Source organism: Vipera ursinii, assembly GCF_947247035.1.
Source record: "Vipera ursinii genome assembly, chromosome: 2".
Lineage (NCBI taxonomy): Eukaryota > Metazoa > Chordata > Lepidosauria > Squamata > Viperidae > Vipera > Vipera ursinii.
The window spans coordinates 179654467-179672845 of NC_139513.1; the positions used below are offsets into that span (position 1 = coordinate 179654467).

At 44.0% G+C, this 18379-nt stretch overlaps 1 protein-coding gene across 2 annotated transcripts in view; it reads left to right on the top strand.

The window, feature by feature from the left end:
* The window catches only part of LOC310635594 (CD209 antigen-like protein C), a 51345-nt gene extending 34424 nt beyond the window's left edge, over positions 1 to 16921 (top strand). For both annotated transcript variants that reach the window (XM_083354720.1, XM_083354721.1), the window contains exons 6-7: positions 11666 to 11778; positions 16557 to 16921. In XM_083354720.1, the coding sequence (XP_083210846.1) occupies positions 11666 to 11778; positions 16557 to 16680 (237 nt within the window). In that variant the 3' untranslated portion in view covers positions 16681 to 16921. The remainder of the gene's footprint in view (positions 1 to 11665; positions 11779 to 16556) is intronic.
* The last annotated feature ends 1458 nt before the right edge of the window (positions 16922 to 18379 follow it).

An 18379-nucleotide genomic window follows, 5' to 3' on the forward strand; every position in this document is an offset into this window, starting at 1 on the left:
GGCCAAAGCTGAAAGGACACTCAGCTGTGGATATGTCTGGTGGTGAAAGGAAAGTCCGATGTTGTAAAGATTTTTTCTCCATAGGAACATGGAATGTAAGATCCATGAATCAAGGAAAGCTGGTCATGGTCAAACAAGAGATGACAAGATTGAACATCGACATCTTAGGTATCAGCGAACTAAAATGGACAGGAATGGGTGAATTTAATTCAGATGACCATCAGGTATACTACTGCGGGCAAGAATCCCTCAGAAGAAATGGAGTAGCCTTGATAGTCAATAAAAGAGTAGGAAAAGCAATACTGGGATACAATCCTCAAAATGACAGAATGATCTCAGTTCAAATCCAAGGCAAACCATTCAATATCACAGTAGTCCAAGTCTATGCCCCAACCACCGGTGCTGAAGAGGATGAAATTGACTGGCCCTACAGCACCTTATAGAACTAACACCAAAAAATGATGTCCTTATCATCATGGGGGATTGGAATGCTAAAGTAGGAAGCCAAAAGATAACCGGAATAACAGGCAAGTTTGGCCTTGGAGTACAAAATGAAGCAGGGCACAGGCTGATAGAACTTTTATTTTTATTTATTTTAATCCCATTTATATCCCGCCCTTCTCCGAAGACTCAGGGCGGCTTACAATCTAAGCACAAATCAAATGTGCTTAGCAATAGCCTTCATTCTATGTATATGCCTGCTTATTAGGGCTTTTGCTCCCCCCCCCCAAGCAGCATTATTACAAAGTCAGCTTATTGCCCCCAACAATCTGGGTCCTCATTTTACCTACCTCAGAAGGTTGGAAGGCTGAGTCAACCTTGAGCCTGGTGGGATGCGAACCTGCAATAATTGCAGGCAGCTGGTGTTACTTAAGGAGGCATTAGCCCACTACTCCACAAAGGCAATTTTGTCAAGAGAATACGATGGTCATAGCAAACACTGTTTTCCAACAACCCAAGAGACGGCTTTACACATGGACATCACCAGACGGTAAACATAGAAATCAGATTGACTATATGCTCTGCAGCCAAAGATGGAGAAGCTCTATACAGTCAGTAAAAACAAGACCAGGAGCTGACTGTGGCTCAGACCATGAGCTTCTCGTTGCAAAGTTTAGGCTTAAACTGAAGAAAGTAGGGAAAAACGCTAGGCCAGTCAGGTATGAATTAAATCATATCCCTGTTGAATATACAGTAGAGGTGACAAATAGATTTAAGGAATTAGATCTGATAGACAGAAGTGCCTGAAGAACTATGGACAGAGGTTCGCAACATTCTACAACAGGTAGCAACCAAAACCATCCCAAAGAAAAAGAAATGCAAGAAAGCAAAATGGCTGTCTGAGGAAGCTTTGCAAATAGCTGAGGAAAGGAGGGAAGCGAAAGTCAAGGGAGAAAAAGAAAGATACCCCCAATTGAATGCAGAATTCCAGAGAATAGTTAGAAGAGATAAGAATGCCTTCTTAAATGAACAGTGCAAAGAAATAGAAGAAAACAATAGAATAGGGAGGACCAGAGATCTGTTCAAGAAAATTGGAGAGATGAAGGGAACATTCAATGCAAAAATGGGCATGATAAAGGACCAAAATGGCAGGGACCTAACAGAGGCATAAGAGATTAAGAAGAGATGGCAAAATTACACAGAAGAACTATACAAATATGAGCTTAACCTCCCTGATAATCACAATGAGGTGGTCACTGACCTTGAGCCAGACATCCTAGAATGTGAAGTGAAGTGGGCCTTAGAAAAGCTGAGCAACAACAAAGCTAGTGGAGGTGACAGTATTCCAGCTGGGCTATTCAAAATCTTAAAAGACGATGCAGTAAAAGTGCTACACTTAATTTGCCAGCAAATTTGGAAAACTCAACAGTGGCCACAGGATTGGAAAAGGTCAGTTTATATTCCAATTCCAAAGAAAGGCAAACATTCCAAAGAATGTTCAAACTATCCCACCATTGCACTCATTTCTCATGCTAGTAAAGTTATGCTTAAAATCCTACAAGCTAGACTCCAGCAGTATGTGGATCGAGAACTACCAGAAGTACAGATAGGATTTCGAAGAGGCACTGATTGGTTCAAAATTGGGAAAGGAGTCCGGCAAGGCTGTATACTGTCGCCTTGCCTATTTAACTTATATGCAGAGCACATCATGAGAAAGGCAGGGCTAGATGAATCCAAAGTTGGAATTAAGATTGCCAGAAGAAATATCAACAACCTAAGATATGCAGATGATACCACTCTAATGGCAGAAAGTGAAGAGGAACTGAAGAGTCTCTTGCTGCGAGTGAAGAAGGAGAGTGCAAAAGTTGGGTTGAAACTAAACATTAAGAAAACCAAGATCATGGCATCCGGCCCTGGGGACTGTAGCCAAGAAATTAAAAGACACTTGCTCCTCGAGAGGAAAGCCATGGCAAATCTAGACAGCACACTAAAAAGCAGAGACATCACCCTGTCAACAAAAGTGCGTATAGTCAAGGCTATGGTCTTCCCAGTTGCAATGTATGGCAGTGAAAGTTGGACCATAAAAAAGGCTGAGCGCCAAAGAATTGAGGCCTTTGAACTATGGTGCTGGAGAAGACTCCTGCGAGTCCCTTGGACTGCAAGGCGATCAAACCGGTCAGTCCTAGAGGAGATCAACCCTGACTGCTCTTTAGAAGGCCAGATCCTGAAGCTAAAACTCAAATACTTTGGCCACCTAATGAGAAGGAAGGACTCACTGGAGAAGAGCCTAATGCTGGGAAAGATTGAGGGCAATAGAAGAAGGGTACGACAGAGAATGAGGTGGCTGGATGGAGTTACTGAAACAGTAGGCATGAGCTTAAATGGACTCCAGAAGATGGTAGAGGACAGGAAGGCCTGGAGGAACATTGTCCATAGGGTTGCGATGGGTCGGACACCACTTCGCAACTAACAACAACAACAAAAAGATTAGATGATTGGATTTAATTATGGGTAAAGAGAACAGAAAAAAATTGAACAGAAATAAATGTATATTAGTTCAAGAGGAATATGTATTTTAAGTAGTATATTATTTTATTATTTTCTCCTTTTTTCTCCTTTTTCCCTTTTTTTCTTTTTCTCTCTCACATTTTTTCTTTTTCTATGTCTTTCTTTTGCGTCTTTTGCTTACTTATTTTTTAAGACATGAAAATAGATTTAAATACTTTAAGGTAATTAATTCTGGGAAAATTTTAACCCGTAGAAATGTTTTGAACATTGTAGGGAAAATAAATTAGAACAAGAATTGTAAACCGAATTTATGATGAGGCAACCAAGTTGACCAGATAGAAAAGAAGCATGATATTGATGTAATTATTATTTGTAGAAATTTTAGAAAAATCTTTATATTTAATTGTTACCTATCAAATTAATAAGAATTGTATTAATTTAAGGTTGCAAAGAGAATATTATTGGAAGAAGAGAAAATCAAGCAAAGCTATTATGTGGATTTTGGAATTTTAGGAATTTTAGAAACTAACCATTAGTGATTACTTGTAAAGATAAACCCAGACAACATGCTGTTCACCAAATATCAAGGTGTTTATGTTAAAAAATCAATTTATATATATATATATATATGGATACTTGGTTTTTTGGGTTTTTCCCGGGTAGAACTAAAGGTTCTAAACGTCGAAACGTTGCGCCTACACCTTTAGTTCTACGCGGGGAAAAACCCGAAAAACCAAGTATCCACATACAGGCACCCGCGAAAACCTCAGAAAACACACACACACACACACACACACACACACATATATATATATTTATACATATATATACATATATATACATATATATATATATATATATATATATATATATATATATATATATATATATATATATATATATATATATATATATATATATATAAGGTGGGGAGCATCTACTGCTAAACAATTTCATGTGGGTGCTGATAGTCTACAGAAATCTTTTTAATGTCCATATAATTAATTAGTAAATATAGCATTCCCTGAAAATTGGCCTTCAGTTGATATGTAGCTAAAAAGTAAGGATGTGTAGCTAATGTGTAGTTATAAAAGTTAAGGATATGTAGCTAATTTCAGACTATCATGGTAATGAGGCTAATGGGACACGACTTTGGCAGAAGTCCAAGTTCCCACTCAGCAGAATGTACAGGAAGGATTAGGTTATTATATCTTGAAGTTATATACCAACTTTTCTCAATATGACTGTTTCCCAAACTAAGTAGATTTCAGTTCCCATAATTCTCAACAGTTGAATAGAGAATGGTGGGAGCTGACCCACATAACAGTATCTCAAAAGCATCCAGGTGTCAGACTTGCCTCAATTTTGGCTTTTAAGTTAAAATTATCCTTAACTCCATTTGTTGAGAAAGGTATAGTTTACTAGAAGTCAAGTGAATTACAGTAGTGTAAAGCCAGCACTGAGAGTTTGCACCAGACTTTTGCCAGTTAACTTTTCTCCCTTAGTCCCTTCCAATTGTCTATCTCTCATTGTCCAATTAAGTTTAAAAGAGATGTTTTGGAAACAGTCACTCTATGTGTTGGCATTATTCTTCCAGGGAAACGATCTTGAAGACTTTGTGGGTTCTCACAGTTCAGTTTCACTTTCCCCCAGGCCTTCATGGGAAACTGCCATTAATTTTCAATAACTGGGACCAGAGAGAGGTAGAAAGGGCACAAAAAAGAGTTTCAAGGGCAGCAGGGCCACTCCTGACCTCAAGAACCATTGTTTGCCTTCCAAACTTTGTGAGGTTTTCTCACGATGAATCGTTAAAGGTGCTTCCAAGCAAAGGCATCACGCAGAGATGCAATCATGTTAGCTTTATTCAAGATAGATCAAAGAGAAAGAAATACTTGGCATGAAAGCATTCATGCCTGCATGTAAGAGAGAAATAAAATAAAACAAAACAAGCTAGTATTACATGACTAAAGAAGGAAGGAGTAGAGATAGAACTAGAAGACTAGAAACTAGAACTGGAGAACAAAGAGCAGCCCCTCGTGCAGAGGTATTTATGGGGGGTCTTGGCCCCTCCTCAACCATAAAACACTCTCACCAATGGGGCTGTGGGTCTGAGACCCTTGGCTCATCAGTGGAAGCAAAGAAACCTCTTTGCCTCCATCTGATGACCCTTTTGGGGAACTGCCAATGGCTGGCACTAAACATCTAACAATTCCCCTTCTTGCCAGCCAGTGACAGGGACCAGTGAATGTATGTAAGGGGCGAGCAGGTGTCATAGACATGTATGAAAACATTCAGAAGGCCAAACACAAACGCTTACACAGAAGGTTGTGCCGGTCAATGGGAACAGGTTTGGTAAACAGATCAGCTATCTGGTCAGCTGTATTACAGTGCTCAACATGTATAAAACCCTTTTTGGTAAGCTGCCTGACATTTTTGTAGCGTATGTCTATATGGCGAGATCTAGATCCTACTGCATAAGCCTCCGAGATTGCAATGGCAGCTGTGTTGTCCTCTAGAATTTGGATGGGCAGAGGGGGAGATGCCCAGATGCTTGTTATCAGCTCATTGAACCAAGTCAAATCATTGGCCGTGTCTGACAGGCTGGCATATTCAGCCTCGGCCGTGGAGCAAGAAATAAATTTTTGCTGCCTAACATTCCAATGTACTGGGCAGCCATTTAGCAATATGAGGAAACCGGAAGTGCTCCGTCTAGTTTTGGTGTCGCCAGCCCAGTCTGAGTAAGCGGAGAGCTGGGCCGTCTTCCCCTTCTCTGGTTCTAGCATAAGGAGGGCATCAGCTGTGCCCTTAAGGTATCTAAGTACCCTTTTAACAGCAGTCCAGTGGAATTCCTTTGGGTGTTCCACATGCCTGGACAATAGATTCACAGCTAAAGCTATGTCAGGTCTGCTCCAATTGCTGATGTATAGCAAGGAGCCAATCACAGATCTGTAAAGCGTGTTATCTGTGAACTCAGGACCGTCCTTATGGGTGTGGTTGTAAAAATCGGTTTGCATTGGGCTATGCGTAGGATTAGATTCTGTCATTTTGCATTTGGCCAGTAATTCCTCTATCTTTTCTTTTTGAGATAGAGCGAACCCCCCTTTAGTGGCCAAAATATGCACACCCAAGTACTTGTCAACCCGCCCCAAAGACTTCAGAGTAAACTTTTCTTCCAGGGCCTTGGCAAATTCATCACACCCTTTCTTGTTTGGCCCTACATATAATAGATCGTCCACATAAACTAACACCCGTTCTGTGGTACCCTTGGAATTGCGTGTGAAAACACATTGATCTGCATTAGATGTATGGAAACCAACTCTTTCTAAACTCTTTCTAAGACAGTCATACCATAATTTCCCTGACTGCTTAAGACCATATAACCCCTTGTGAAGCAACCATGTATCTCCCCCTTCTTGCTGGTAGCCAGGTGGGGCCCTCACGTAGATCTGCCGGTCCAAGTTGGCGTGGAGGTAAGCCGTCTGGATGTCGAATTGGAAGACTTCTTCTCCCAGAGTGGCTGCAGTCACGAGGGCGGCCTTGACGCTCTCTGCCCGGACGGTTGGAGAGTAAGTCTCCGAGTAGTCTTCCATATAACGCTGAGCGAAGCCCTGGGCTACCAAACGGGCCTTATACAGGTAGAGGCCATTGGCAAGTGGTTTTGCCTTGTAAACCCACCTTGTGCCAATGACTTTCCTCTCCTTTGGAGGTTGCTGGGGGGTGAAGACCTTAAGTTGTTTCAGGCTCTGCATTTCCTTCTCCATCGCGAGCTGCCATTTCTCTTGCTCTTCGATGGGCAGCTCCTGGATGTCAGAGAAGGATTTTGGGGTGACCACAACGCTGTTGACAGATGCTATGTGGCCAATGTCAATTCTCTTTGGTGGGACCCCCTTGTTGGACCGCTTTGACCTCCTTACCTTCTGCCACTCACCGCTCTTTTCTTCCGCGGGTCTCTGAGGTGTCGCTGGGGGTGAAGACGGCGTGTCTTCCTCCGTGGGACTGGACGCATCTTCATCTTGTTCCTCATTTTCGTCGGTGGCAGGGTACGGGGTCGCCTCTGGTGATGTCGCGGTCGGTGTGTCCTTGCTGGGTCGGTTGGCATATGGGCTCAGATCATTTGAGTGGATCTGGGTCCAATTGGAATCCTCTTCGAAAGAGGCAGATTGGGAAGTCACAGGCCTGCCCCCTTCTCCCAGGAAACGATAGGCCTTGGAGCCAGGAGCATAGCCCAAGAACCTTAGTCTCTGAGAAACAGGTTTCCCCTTCTTCCGCAGCTGCTTGGGGATATGCACCCATGCATAGGTACCAAACACGCGCAAATGTGCCAGATTTGGTTTCCTACCGTGAACCAGGAAATATGGGGTCTGGTTCACAACACTGCTCCAGGTGCGGTTTAAAGTGTAGTTGGCATAATGAATTGCCTCCCCCCAGTATGATTCTGCGACACCCGCGTCTGCAATCAGACTACGCATCATGGTTTGCAGGATTATATTCCTTTTCTCAGCTACACCATTTTGCGACGGGGTGAACGGTGCAGTTAGAAAATGGCGGATGCCCTTATGCCTTACCCAGTCCTGGAACTTCTGAGACATGAACTCAGCCCCGCGATCGCTCTGCAATTGTGCGATCTTGGTCTTGTACTGGGTCTCTACGAAGTTGTACAGCGACTTTATGGCGTCAAAGGCTTCAGATTTCTCTGTGAGAGTATACACGTGACCGTAACGTGAAAAATCATCAACGGCAGTGAGAAAATACCTTTTCTTTCCTAGGGATGGTGTAAAAGGCCCAACCAAATCAACATGTACTAGTTGGTAAGGGTATTGGGTCTTACGGGATGACACCTTTGAGGTAGGAGCAGCCTTCCTCTTTGTTTTCTTGCAAATGGCACAGTCCAGAAACACGTCACAGTCCTTGAGCTGGACTCCCTCAGCAAACTCTCCCATCTTTTTAACTACAGGGAAGCTTGCATGTCCTAGCCTTCTGTGCATGAGGTGGACGCACTTATTGTGCATTGGCTTTCCCATGGACACTCTCTTGGCTCTTGTTGCTTTGAGTGGTGCTGTAGGTGCCTGCTGAGATTCAGGCTCCTTGCCCACACTGCCCTTGGAAAGCCTTGGGGCAGGTTGTGGTGCCTTGGGAGAAAAATATGGCAAGCCATTTATTATTGTAATATTTCCAATGACCTTCTGGTCTCGGGTGACATGACCTCCCCCCTTGCGAAATAGGACTTCCACTTTGTCATCGTCACACAATTTGGTGATGCTCAAAAGGTTGTTGGCTATAGAAGGCGCGTGCAAGACACCCTCTACTTTTCCAAGTCCAGGTAGAGAAACGAAACCCTCCCAACAACTGAGGCAGTATCACCGTTTGCAACCTTGACAGATGAGGTAATTTTCTTTAACCTTTTAAAACCTTGACTCATATTAGTAATGTGAGAAGAAGCTCCAGAGTCCAGTAACCATAAGTCAGTGGAGCTATCAGCCTTTGTTGTGGGGGTGAGGGAACAAGTATGCAGTGAATTTCCCTTGCCCCTGCCACGCCCCCTTCCTTGCCCCTTCCCTCTTACTTGATTGGGACCACGTTTAGGGGCTTGATGTTGATGAGGGCAGTCCTTCTTGAGGTGCTCCTCAGAGCCACAGATGAAACATTTAAGCAGAGCATTAATTTGCTCTGAGTTGTGGCGCCCCCTTCTGGCTTGCGGAGTGGTTACTCTAGCGTATTCTCCAGCATTTCTCCTTCTCCAATCTTCTTCAATCAGTCTCCCTGTGAGGTAGGACAGATTTATGTCTTCCCTCTTGACCGCTTCGAGTGAAACAATGAAATTGCTCCAACTCCTGTCTAGAGAAGTAAAAATTATGGAGAGCATGCTCACATCAGACACAGGAAAATCTCTGGAAATCAATTCTGCCCTGAGTGCCTTTAATTTTGCAAGATGTTCAGGCATGCTGGCCCCAAATTTCAGTTTGGTTGTATAAAGCTCAGTTGTATATCTGGTGATGAAACCAATGGCATCGCTGTTGAATAATTTGAATAACAGTTCCCAGACCTGAGCAGCTCTGAGACCAGCTGGGATGCTAGGGAACAAGTTATTATCCAGGGAACTGAGTAGAGCAGAATAAGCCTGCAAGTGTAGCAGCTCTTCTTGACGTCCCCATGGGGGAGGGGGTGGTTTTCGAACCATTTGTAGAATCCCATGCTTTAAGAGATATAGCTGTATATCTTTACTCCAACTGCTATAATTTTCTCCTGCTATTTGCAGTTTTTTAAAATCACTAGGAAGGTCTGTGACCAGGAACTCAGACCCATATTTAAAGAATTCTGAGATGGGCATTGATGTAAAAGGAAGCGGAAAAATGCTTACTCCTGAAGCTGTTCCTTCATTGAAAGGGGACACTCTTTTTTCTTGTTGCTTATTTAGCAATTCCATATGGGCGTGCCCGGAAACCATGTGACCCGGGGGAGGGCGTTGTTCAGGGTTTCTCCCTTCTTCCCATGAGGCATTGGGGGGGCGGAGCCCAGATTTACCAGCCCGGGGTTGCTTCAATGGATCCTCCCGAGAATTAAAACCACATGGATTTTCATCAATGCCTGTTTTGCCCTGAGGAGCCCATTGCTGGTCCTGAAGACCTGAAGAGAAGGTGGGAGGCCGCGGGGGTTGATTGTTGGGAGGCTGCAGGCTGGATTCCCCCCGGCAGTTGGGCTCTGGGGAGAGGATGGGAGGCCTTGGAGGGGGGGTGGGCACCCCCGACGTCTGTTTGGCCGCTGTCTTGCTAGCCTCTAAGGCAGTGGCCAGAGCTTGCATGGCTGTCTGGAGAGCCGTTGTAACAGTTTTGGCTGGGCAGATCTCATTGCTATCATAGCATTTTAGGCTTTGTGTGGGGGAGAAATGAGGAATATGCATGCTGTCTTGCTCGGATGCCAGGAATTGCATGTCATTCAGGCTGGATGCCAGGGACTGCAGGCTATTTTGGTTGGAAGCCAGGGATTGCTGGCTTTCCAGACTTAAAGAAGTCAAGTTTTGTTAGATTTAGTGGGGGCCGCCATCTTGTTTCCTGTGCCAGACCACGTGGGCGGAGCCATCTTGTTTCCGCTTGCCCCCGGAAGCTGTAGCTCACAGCTGGGAGGGGGGGTTCCCGCCAAAAGCCCTGGGGTCCCGGGGTCACTAAGGGTGGCAGGCGCCATATTTGGGAGCCTCGTGGTCTCTTCAGTTTCCTGGGCTGCCTTCCCCCTCCCTTTCCCCTGCATTGCAAGGATCTCTTTAAGCAGCTCTTCACGTTCCTGTGCAGTCAGTTTACTCACGCGGTGTTTGGTCTCAGCCAGGTCCGTCTCTGCAGCATCTGAGCAGCCTTGGACAGTTTGCAAACCTTGTATGCTCTCCTCTGTGGCGTTCAGTTGTAGAGAGGCATGTGAATGGGTCCCAGATGCTCTGCTGGATCCTCTGACGGGATGAAGGTCATTTGCGCTTTCATCTGCAGCTGAGGTTGCCTCAGGAACTGAAGTCTTGGATGTAGGCAGGGAGGCTGTCTTCGATCGATGACTTCTGGTCACGATAGTAGAAGTCCTGCCATCTGTTATAAATGGATTGGAGCTGGGCCTTTCAGACATCTTGTTGGCTAGTTCCTGGCTGGCTTGGAAGCTTTCCTTTAAACCATGCTCTGACTACCAACTTGTGAGGTTTTCTCACGATGAATCGTTAAAGGTGCTTCCAAGCAAAGGCATCACGCAGAGATGCAATCATGTTAGCTTTATTCAAGATAGATCAAAGAGAAAGAAATACTTGGCATGAAAGCATTCATGCCTGCATGTAAGAGAGAAATAAAATAAAACAAAACAAGCTAGTATTACATGACTAAAGAAGGAAGGAGTAGAGATAGAACTAGAAGACTAGAAACTAGAACTGGAGAACAAAGAGCAGCCCCTCGTGCAGAGGTATTTATGGGGGGTCTTGGCCCCTCCTCGACCATAAAACACTCTCACCAATGGGGCTGTGGGTCTGAGACCCTTGGCTCATCAGTGGAAGCAAAGAAACCTCTTTGCCTCCATCTGATGACCCTTTTGGGGAACTGCCAATGGCTGGCACTAAACATCTAACAAACTTAACCAAACTTAACCATTCCAAACTACTCAATTCTTTGAAGGAGTCACTTGAGGTTGCATCTTTTTCTTTTTTCTTTTTATAAATGTTTTATTAATTTTCTATTTTCACAAACAAGTGCTCAATAGACAATGGGATGACTGAGTCCATTAAGAATTCGGTGATACATATAGGTTTTTCCAACTAGATCCAATGTTACACCCGCCAGTACACCCTCTCTGCTTTTGGTAATAACCATTTTTCCACATTAAGGAAATACAATTCTTATTATTATTAGTAAACATACAATTACATATCAACATTTGTTACATTTTTTCTAATAATATCAATAATATCAGTTTAGAATATCTTTCCTAGCCGAAACATATCTAAATTGCATTTGTATTCAATTTCCACTTATTTAATCCATATCCTATTTTTGCTTTCTTTTTTCAATTTTAGTTTCCAATTCATGTTCAAAGCAAGGTTGCATCTTTTTCAATACACAACATGTATTGGATTAAATGCAGTAATACTAGAACTTTTCTACTATTAGCAAATCAAGCTGTACAAATCAAGTTTTACAATTGTTGGCATTAGCTACTGTTCTGGAATTTATTTTGTGTCTGTGTATATGTGTGACAGGGCCATGTTGCAACCATCATGAAGGCTCCTTCCTGCTGGATCGGCCTTACTGACCAGGTGCTTGAAGGTGACTGGAAGTGGGTGGATGGGACACACATAGAACCTGGCAACAGGTATGCTATATTTTGGGGTCCAATGGTTTGTTGTAAGAACCCAGCTCAGGCAGCAGAGCGCCTACCTTCAGAGGCTCTGTTGCCTTCTGCTTGGGTTCTCTTAATATTGTGAAATCCATTCAGCAGTTGTTATTGGCTCCTTAGTATCTCTGAACATGCCCTTGATGTGTGCAGGTACCACAGTGCCCATATTACCACTAAATAACACCCACCAACTTTCATTTAACAAAAATGTTAAACTGGTGAGATTTCATGAACATTCCATGTTCCGAATGGAGAATCAGTAAGTGTTGGGCCATTTTTATTTTATTTGTTATATTTAACACAAAATAAATTATTTAAAAACTTAAAATTTTATTGGGGGATATTTCCACGCTACATAAAATTATGCAGTACAGATAGTCCTTGACTTACAACCACAATTGAGCCCAATATTTATGTTGCTAAGCAAGATATTACTGAGTTTTACCCCATTTTATGACCTTTCTTGCCACATTTGCTAAGTGAATCACTGCAGTTGTTACATTAGTAATTTGGTTGTTAAGTGACTCTGGCTTCCCCATTGACTTTACTTGTAAGGTTGCAAAAGATTATCACATGGTCCTGGGACACTGCAACCATCATAAATATGAATTAGTTGACAAGCATCTAAATTTTGATCATGTGACAATAGGGATGTTGCAACAGTCATAAGTGAAAAACAGTCATAAGTCACTTTTTTTAATACTGTTGTAACTTCAAATGCTCAATAAATGAATGAGTGTAAGTCAAGGACTACCTGTACTGCACAACTGAAACTTGCTGACTCTTCAGGTACAACATAAGCCTATGCATGATTACTCAGAAACAAGCTGTCCTGTATTTAAGAGTGAACTCTCCAAAGTATAGATAGGATAATAATTTAATGCATATATTGTCACATTTATATCTAAATCTCTTTCAGTGATTGCTTCTCTGTGAAATAGATTAGCCTAAGGAAGTTAATTTATCAGCATCACAGTTATATAAGATTCTTTATGTCTAAGAACTATCTATCATCACACTTGACTTATATAGCTTGATGCCTAACACTGGTAATGTTAGCTTTGGGTATAGTGGTCTCTTAAGAATGGTACATGTGAATGAATGAATAGGCATGCAACATGATTTATGGTATACAAACATATAGTCCTTTTAATGCCATTGGTGCCCACTTGGACACTATATATAAAGGGAAAAGATTCTTACCGAAACCATATTGATCAATCAAAAATGACATTGCTAGGCTGGATAATAGTAAGAAGGATTCATTAATGCTAAATGGCAATCTTCAAGCTCTGATACAGAACAGATGATCAATCAATGTGGTCTGAATTAAATTTGGGTTACATATAGATAGTCCTTGAATTATGACAGCAATTGGGACCAGGATTGTTGTCACTAAGCAATGTGATTGTAATCTGCAACATCATGTAATTGCTTTGATTAATGACAGGAATCTTGGGCAATCCCATTTTCCATTGACAGCCAAAGACACATGAGTCATTAAGCAGGAAAGGATAGGAGTACCAAGTAAGGTTCCCTTGGAGTGGGAGTTTTGTGGGAGGCCTAGAGGTGCCATAACTCTGAAAAATTGCTGAATGAACTAAAATAAGCTAAGGACTGCCTGCAAGGGATTCCAGTTCTTCCCTCTTTACTGGCTTTAAGAGAATTGAATACTTTTGGACACCAGGACATACCAGAATAAGACGTTTGGGGAAAGTTGCTGGACTAAGGCAAAAAAGAATGGATTCAAGAGCTTTGAAGAGTCTCAGAATTAACAAAAGAAAAGTTAACAAAAGAAAAATTCAAATAAAGTGGAGTAAGGTGGAGTATTTGTTCATCAAGTCCATTTTATTTCAGCAAAAATAGCATATTAGAAATTTGTTTTGTTTTCCTTGTTACCTATTGCCCTTTTAAAAATTTTATAACTATACTGCCTGCCCACCCTGGACATGCTGCAACATTCCAGCTGATCGGCACTTCTTCTGGGCGCAGCAGAAGCGGCAGGATCAGCACCGAGCTCCAGCGCTTCTGCTCAGCCCTGACAGCCCTGCAGCTCCAGCCATCTCTCGCTCAGTCAGGCTTGTGTGGTGCTACCACCGGTTCAGCTCATTCCCCTCCCCGCTACCACTTTTCTAGGATGGTCGTGTACCACCTGCCAGGTGCCAATATACCACAGGTAGTACCTGTACCACTGGTTGAAAAGCCCTGCCCTAGTCAAATGCCTCAATGTTACAAGGCTAAGAGGCAGCTCTGTAGAATGTACTACCTCTTTCACTTCTCTTCTTCTATCTGCCAGAAGAGCAAGCCAGTTGAGAGTAGCTTTGTCTCTCAGACTGAGCCTAAGGGGAGGTACAAGCGGAAGTGGTCCTACTGTTTGAGGCCTGTAGCCAGTGGTGGGATTCAGCCAGTTTGCACCACTTCAGCAGAACCGGTAGCTGATTTTTTGTTGCCCAGGTCCAAAATAGACTTCCGGAAGCGGCATCCACACAGAGAACCGGTTGTTCACATATTTATTTATTTTATTTTATTTTATTAATTTAATTTGTATACCGCCCTTCTCCCGAAGGACTCAGGGCGGTGAACAGGGCAATACATAAAAACAAGATACAAAAATTAAAAATTATTAAAAAGTAATTAAACAGTGTCCATAATAAATTGATACAGATTAACAGTTAAAATCCATTTATAAAATCCAACCCCGTCCCATCAGGCCAGGCCAGCTTGTTCAAAGAGATGGGTTTTAAGATCGTGCCGGAAGGAGCGGAGATCAGGCGCCATCCAGAGCTCGACCGGAAGATGGTTCCAAAGATTCGGTGCACCCACAGAGAACGCCCTCCCCCTGGGGGCCACCAGTCGGCATTCTTTGACCGGTGGCACCCTGAGGAGGCCCTCTCTGTGGGAGCGTACTGGGCAGAGGGAAGTTGACGCCGGCCGCAGGTGCTCCCCAAGGTATTCCGAACCCATGCCATGTAGGGCTTTGTAGGTCATTACTAACACCTTGAACCTCACCCGGAAGACAACTGGTAGCCAATGCAGCTCGCGGAGCAAAGGTGTGACATGGGAGTGTCGGGAAACTCCCAACACAACTCTTGCGGCTGCATTCTGTACCAGTTGGAGCCTCCGAGTGGTCTTCAAGGGTAGCCCCATGTAGAGAATGTTGCAGTAGTCAAGACAAGAGGTCACGAGCGCATGAGTGACCGTACGTAAGGCATCCCAATATAGATAGGGCCACAACTGGAGCACCAGGCGAACCTGGGCGAAGGCCCCCCTAGTCACAGCTACTATATGGTCTTCTAAGGAAAGCTGTGAATCTAGGAGGACTCCCAAGTTGCGAGCCCTATCTACAGGGGGTAATAACTCACCCCCCCATAGTGAGGGGTGGGATATCCTGAATATCCCGAGATGCCCGTACGCACAGCCACTCAGTCTTGTCAGGGTTGAGTCGAAGCCTGTTCCTCCCCATCCAGACCCAGACCGCCTCCAGGCACTGGGACATCACGTCGAGGGCATCACTGGGGTGGTTTGGGGTCGAAATGAAAAGCTGGGTATACCCAACTCCAAAACCACGAATGATCTCACCCAGCGGTTTCATGTAGATGTTGAACAGGAGAGGCGAGAGGACCGACCCCTGAGGAACTCCACAAACGAGAGGCCTCGCGGTTGACCTCTGCCCCCCTGCCAACACCGACTGCGAGCATCCCAGGAGATAGGAGGAGAACCACTGAAGAACCATGCCTCCCACTCCCAATCCCCTGAGGCGCCGCAGCAGGATGCCATGGTTGATGGTATCGAAAGCCACTGAGAGGTCTAATAGGACTAGGACAGAGGAATATCCCCTGTCCCGAGCCCTCCAGAGATCATTCACCAGCGCGACCAATGCCGTCTCCGTGCTGTACCCGGGCCTGAAGCCCGATTGGTACGGGTCTAGATAATCCGCTTCATCCAGGGCCAGAGGGAGCTGATGCGCCACCACACTCTCAACAACCTTCGCAAGGAAGCAAAGGTTGGAGACCGGACGAAAGTTATTTAGCACAGCCAGGTCCAAGGCAGGCTTCTTGAGGAGAGGTCTTACCACCGCCTCTTTCAAGGCGGCGGGAAAACTACCCTCACTCAAAGAAGCAGATATAACCGCCTGGAACCAGCCTCGTGTCCCCTCCCGGGCTGCATAAACCAGCCAGGAAGGGCACGGGTCCAATAAACATGTGGTGGAGCTCAGCCTCCCCATAATCCTGTCCACTTCCTCCAGAGTTACAGGATCGAACTCCTCCCAGGTAACATTGACAAGACCGCTCGTGTCCTGATCGTCCGACGCTGCCCAGTCAGAGTCCAAACCGGTCCGAATCCGAGCGATTTTGTCCAACAGATGTTGACTAAACTCCTCGGCACGCCCCTGCAAGGGTTCCTCACTCACCTCCTGATTAAGGAGGGAGCGGGTCACCCTAAACAGGGCGGCCGGGCGATTATCTGCGGACACGATGAGGGCAGCGAAGTAGTTAGACCTCGCCACCCTCATCACTGCGAGATAAGACCTAATATGGGTTCTTAGTCGCAATCGGTCGGATTCAGATCGGCTGGACCGATATTTGAATCCCACCACTGCCTGTAGTTTTTTGTCCTACAGATTCAGCCCCACAACTTCACATGTTAAAGTAGTATGGTTCCTGGGCTTTTCTTCCAGCATTTTCAACTGACATTCTAAACCAAGACCTTTCTCTGACCCTCCTTCCCTCTCTCTCTCTCTCTCTCTCTGGTAGCTATTGGCATCAAAATGAGCCTAATGGTGGAAAAGGTGAGAACTGTGCCTTGATGCAAAACAGTCTGTGGTATGATCATGAATGCAAGGAAAATTTTCATTGGATTTGTGAGAGAAGGTTTTAGTTCAACAGAGAAATCTCATCAACACAAGATTTCATTATATCTAACAAGCACAAAAACTAAAAGCTGAACCTATGCAGATTCTAGCAATCAGCACAACAATGTAACTTCTGTCTTTTCCCAGTCAAAACTGTGTATAGAAACAATGAATACTTGTTTGTTTTACATCAATATACTTATATTGTTTTGCTTGCAGTTTGTAAAAATGGATGTTCAATAGTTTATTAAATAATTTTAATAGATACCACACAGGTCATCCTCAGTTAACAATGTGGTTGTAAAGTGTGACATCACATGACCACACCATGTAGCAATGGCACTTCCAACACTTCCAGTTGCCTTTGTTAAGTGAACCCTGTACCTGTGTTAGGGGTGATGTGACTTAACATTTTTGCAATATCCTACTAGTTTCCCCATTGACTTTGCTTGTCAGAAGCCAGCAGTGAAGATCACAAGTTGTGATCATGTGACCATGGGATGCTGCAATGTCCAAAGTCACTTAGGAAAGATGTGTGGTGATAAATTTGATAAACAAGTGAATAAAACATTTTTTGAAAATTCTGAGCCAAATGCTAAGCACCCAGATCATGATTAAATGAGTGTAGGGATGCTATGAACTTCAAGGCCCAATTGTTAAGTACCACTCATTCAGACTGTCATAACTTTGAACAGTTGCTGAGCAAGTGGTTGTCAAGTGAGGACCATCTGTATTTTGACATTTTCTACATCAAGATATATTAAATTACATTTGACTTTTTTGTAACTCAGTGAAACTATCACCTATATTCTCCAAAAGGCAGTCTTGAACCTATTAATACTTTACCATGAAAAATAATTAATATTTTCCAGTCAAAGGACAAACTAGCTAGGAAATGTGTAATTACCTCCTTTTGGGAGCTATCACTTTTTCTGGATCATATCCTAGGTTTGTTTAGGAATTTTCAAATGAAAGAGAACTAATATTAGAAATTTTAATGAAAAATCCAGCCACTCAAAAAGTGTTCAACCAAACCGACAATATTTCACTTAGCTCTAAGTTCCAAGTGTGGCATTCCATGATAGTACAGGAAGGGGCAGGGGTAGCATTGGACTTTTTAGGCTTCACATTCTTTTGTAGGTGTGGTAAAGCCTCCTTCAGTTTAATCTCAGCCCCTGGTGACCTCAATGGCACTTTTATGTAGTTTTCTAGAAAATAGCAGATAAGTAGTTTGCCATTGCCTTATTTTTCAGCTTCACAGTCTAGCCTACAACTCTAACCTACAGCCTCCCATTTATGGTTGCTTACTGCTATTTGAGTGGATCTAGGACAATTAACCACAAGCATGTATCTATGTCAGTCCATTGAGGGGCCCCCACCAGAGCAACCCATTGCGGACTAGTCCTCTGCCAGCACTTCTCCTCTGCCAATGGTCCAGTGGTGCTCCTCCAACGCACTCTCCTCCCGGGCAATTTGCCAAAGGATACTTGTCCCTGGCCAATCCACAGTGCAGGACAATTAACTGCAGGTCCACACTGCCCTCCCATTAGATATAGTCCCTTTTTGGCTCGGCTTCCTGAAGTCGAAAGTAGAAAGGTTGGGGGTGGGGGGGACAAGCCCACCATGCTTTCTGTGCATGCAGGAGGCTGGGATGGCAAAGCTGCTTCCTTCCAGATATTCCATGCTGTTGGCTGAACGCCGCAGATTTGTGGCAAAGCAGCAGGC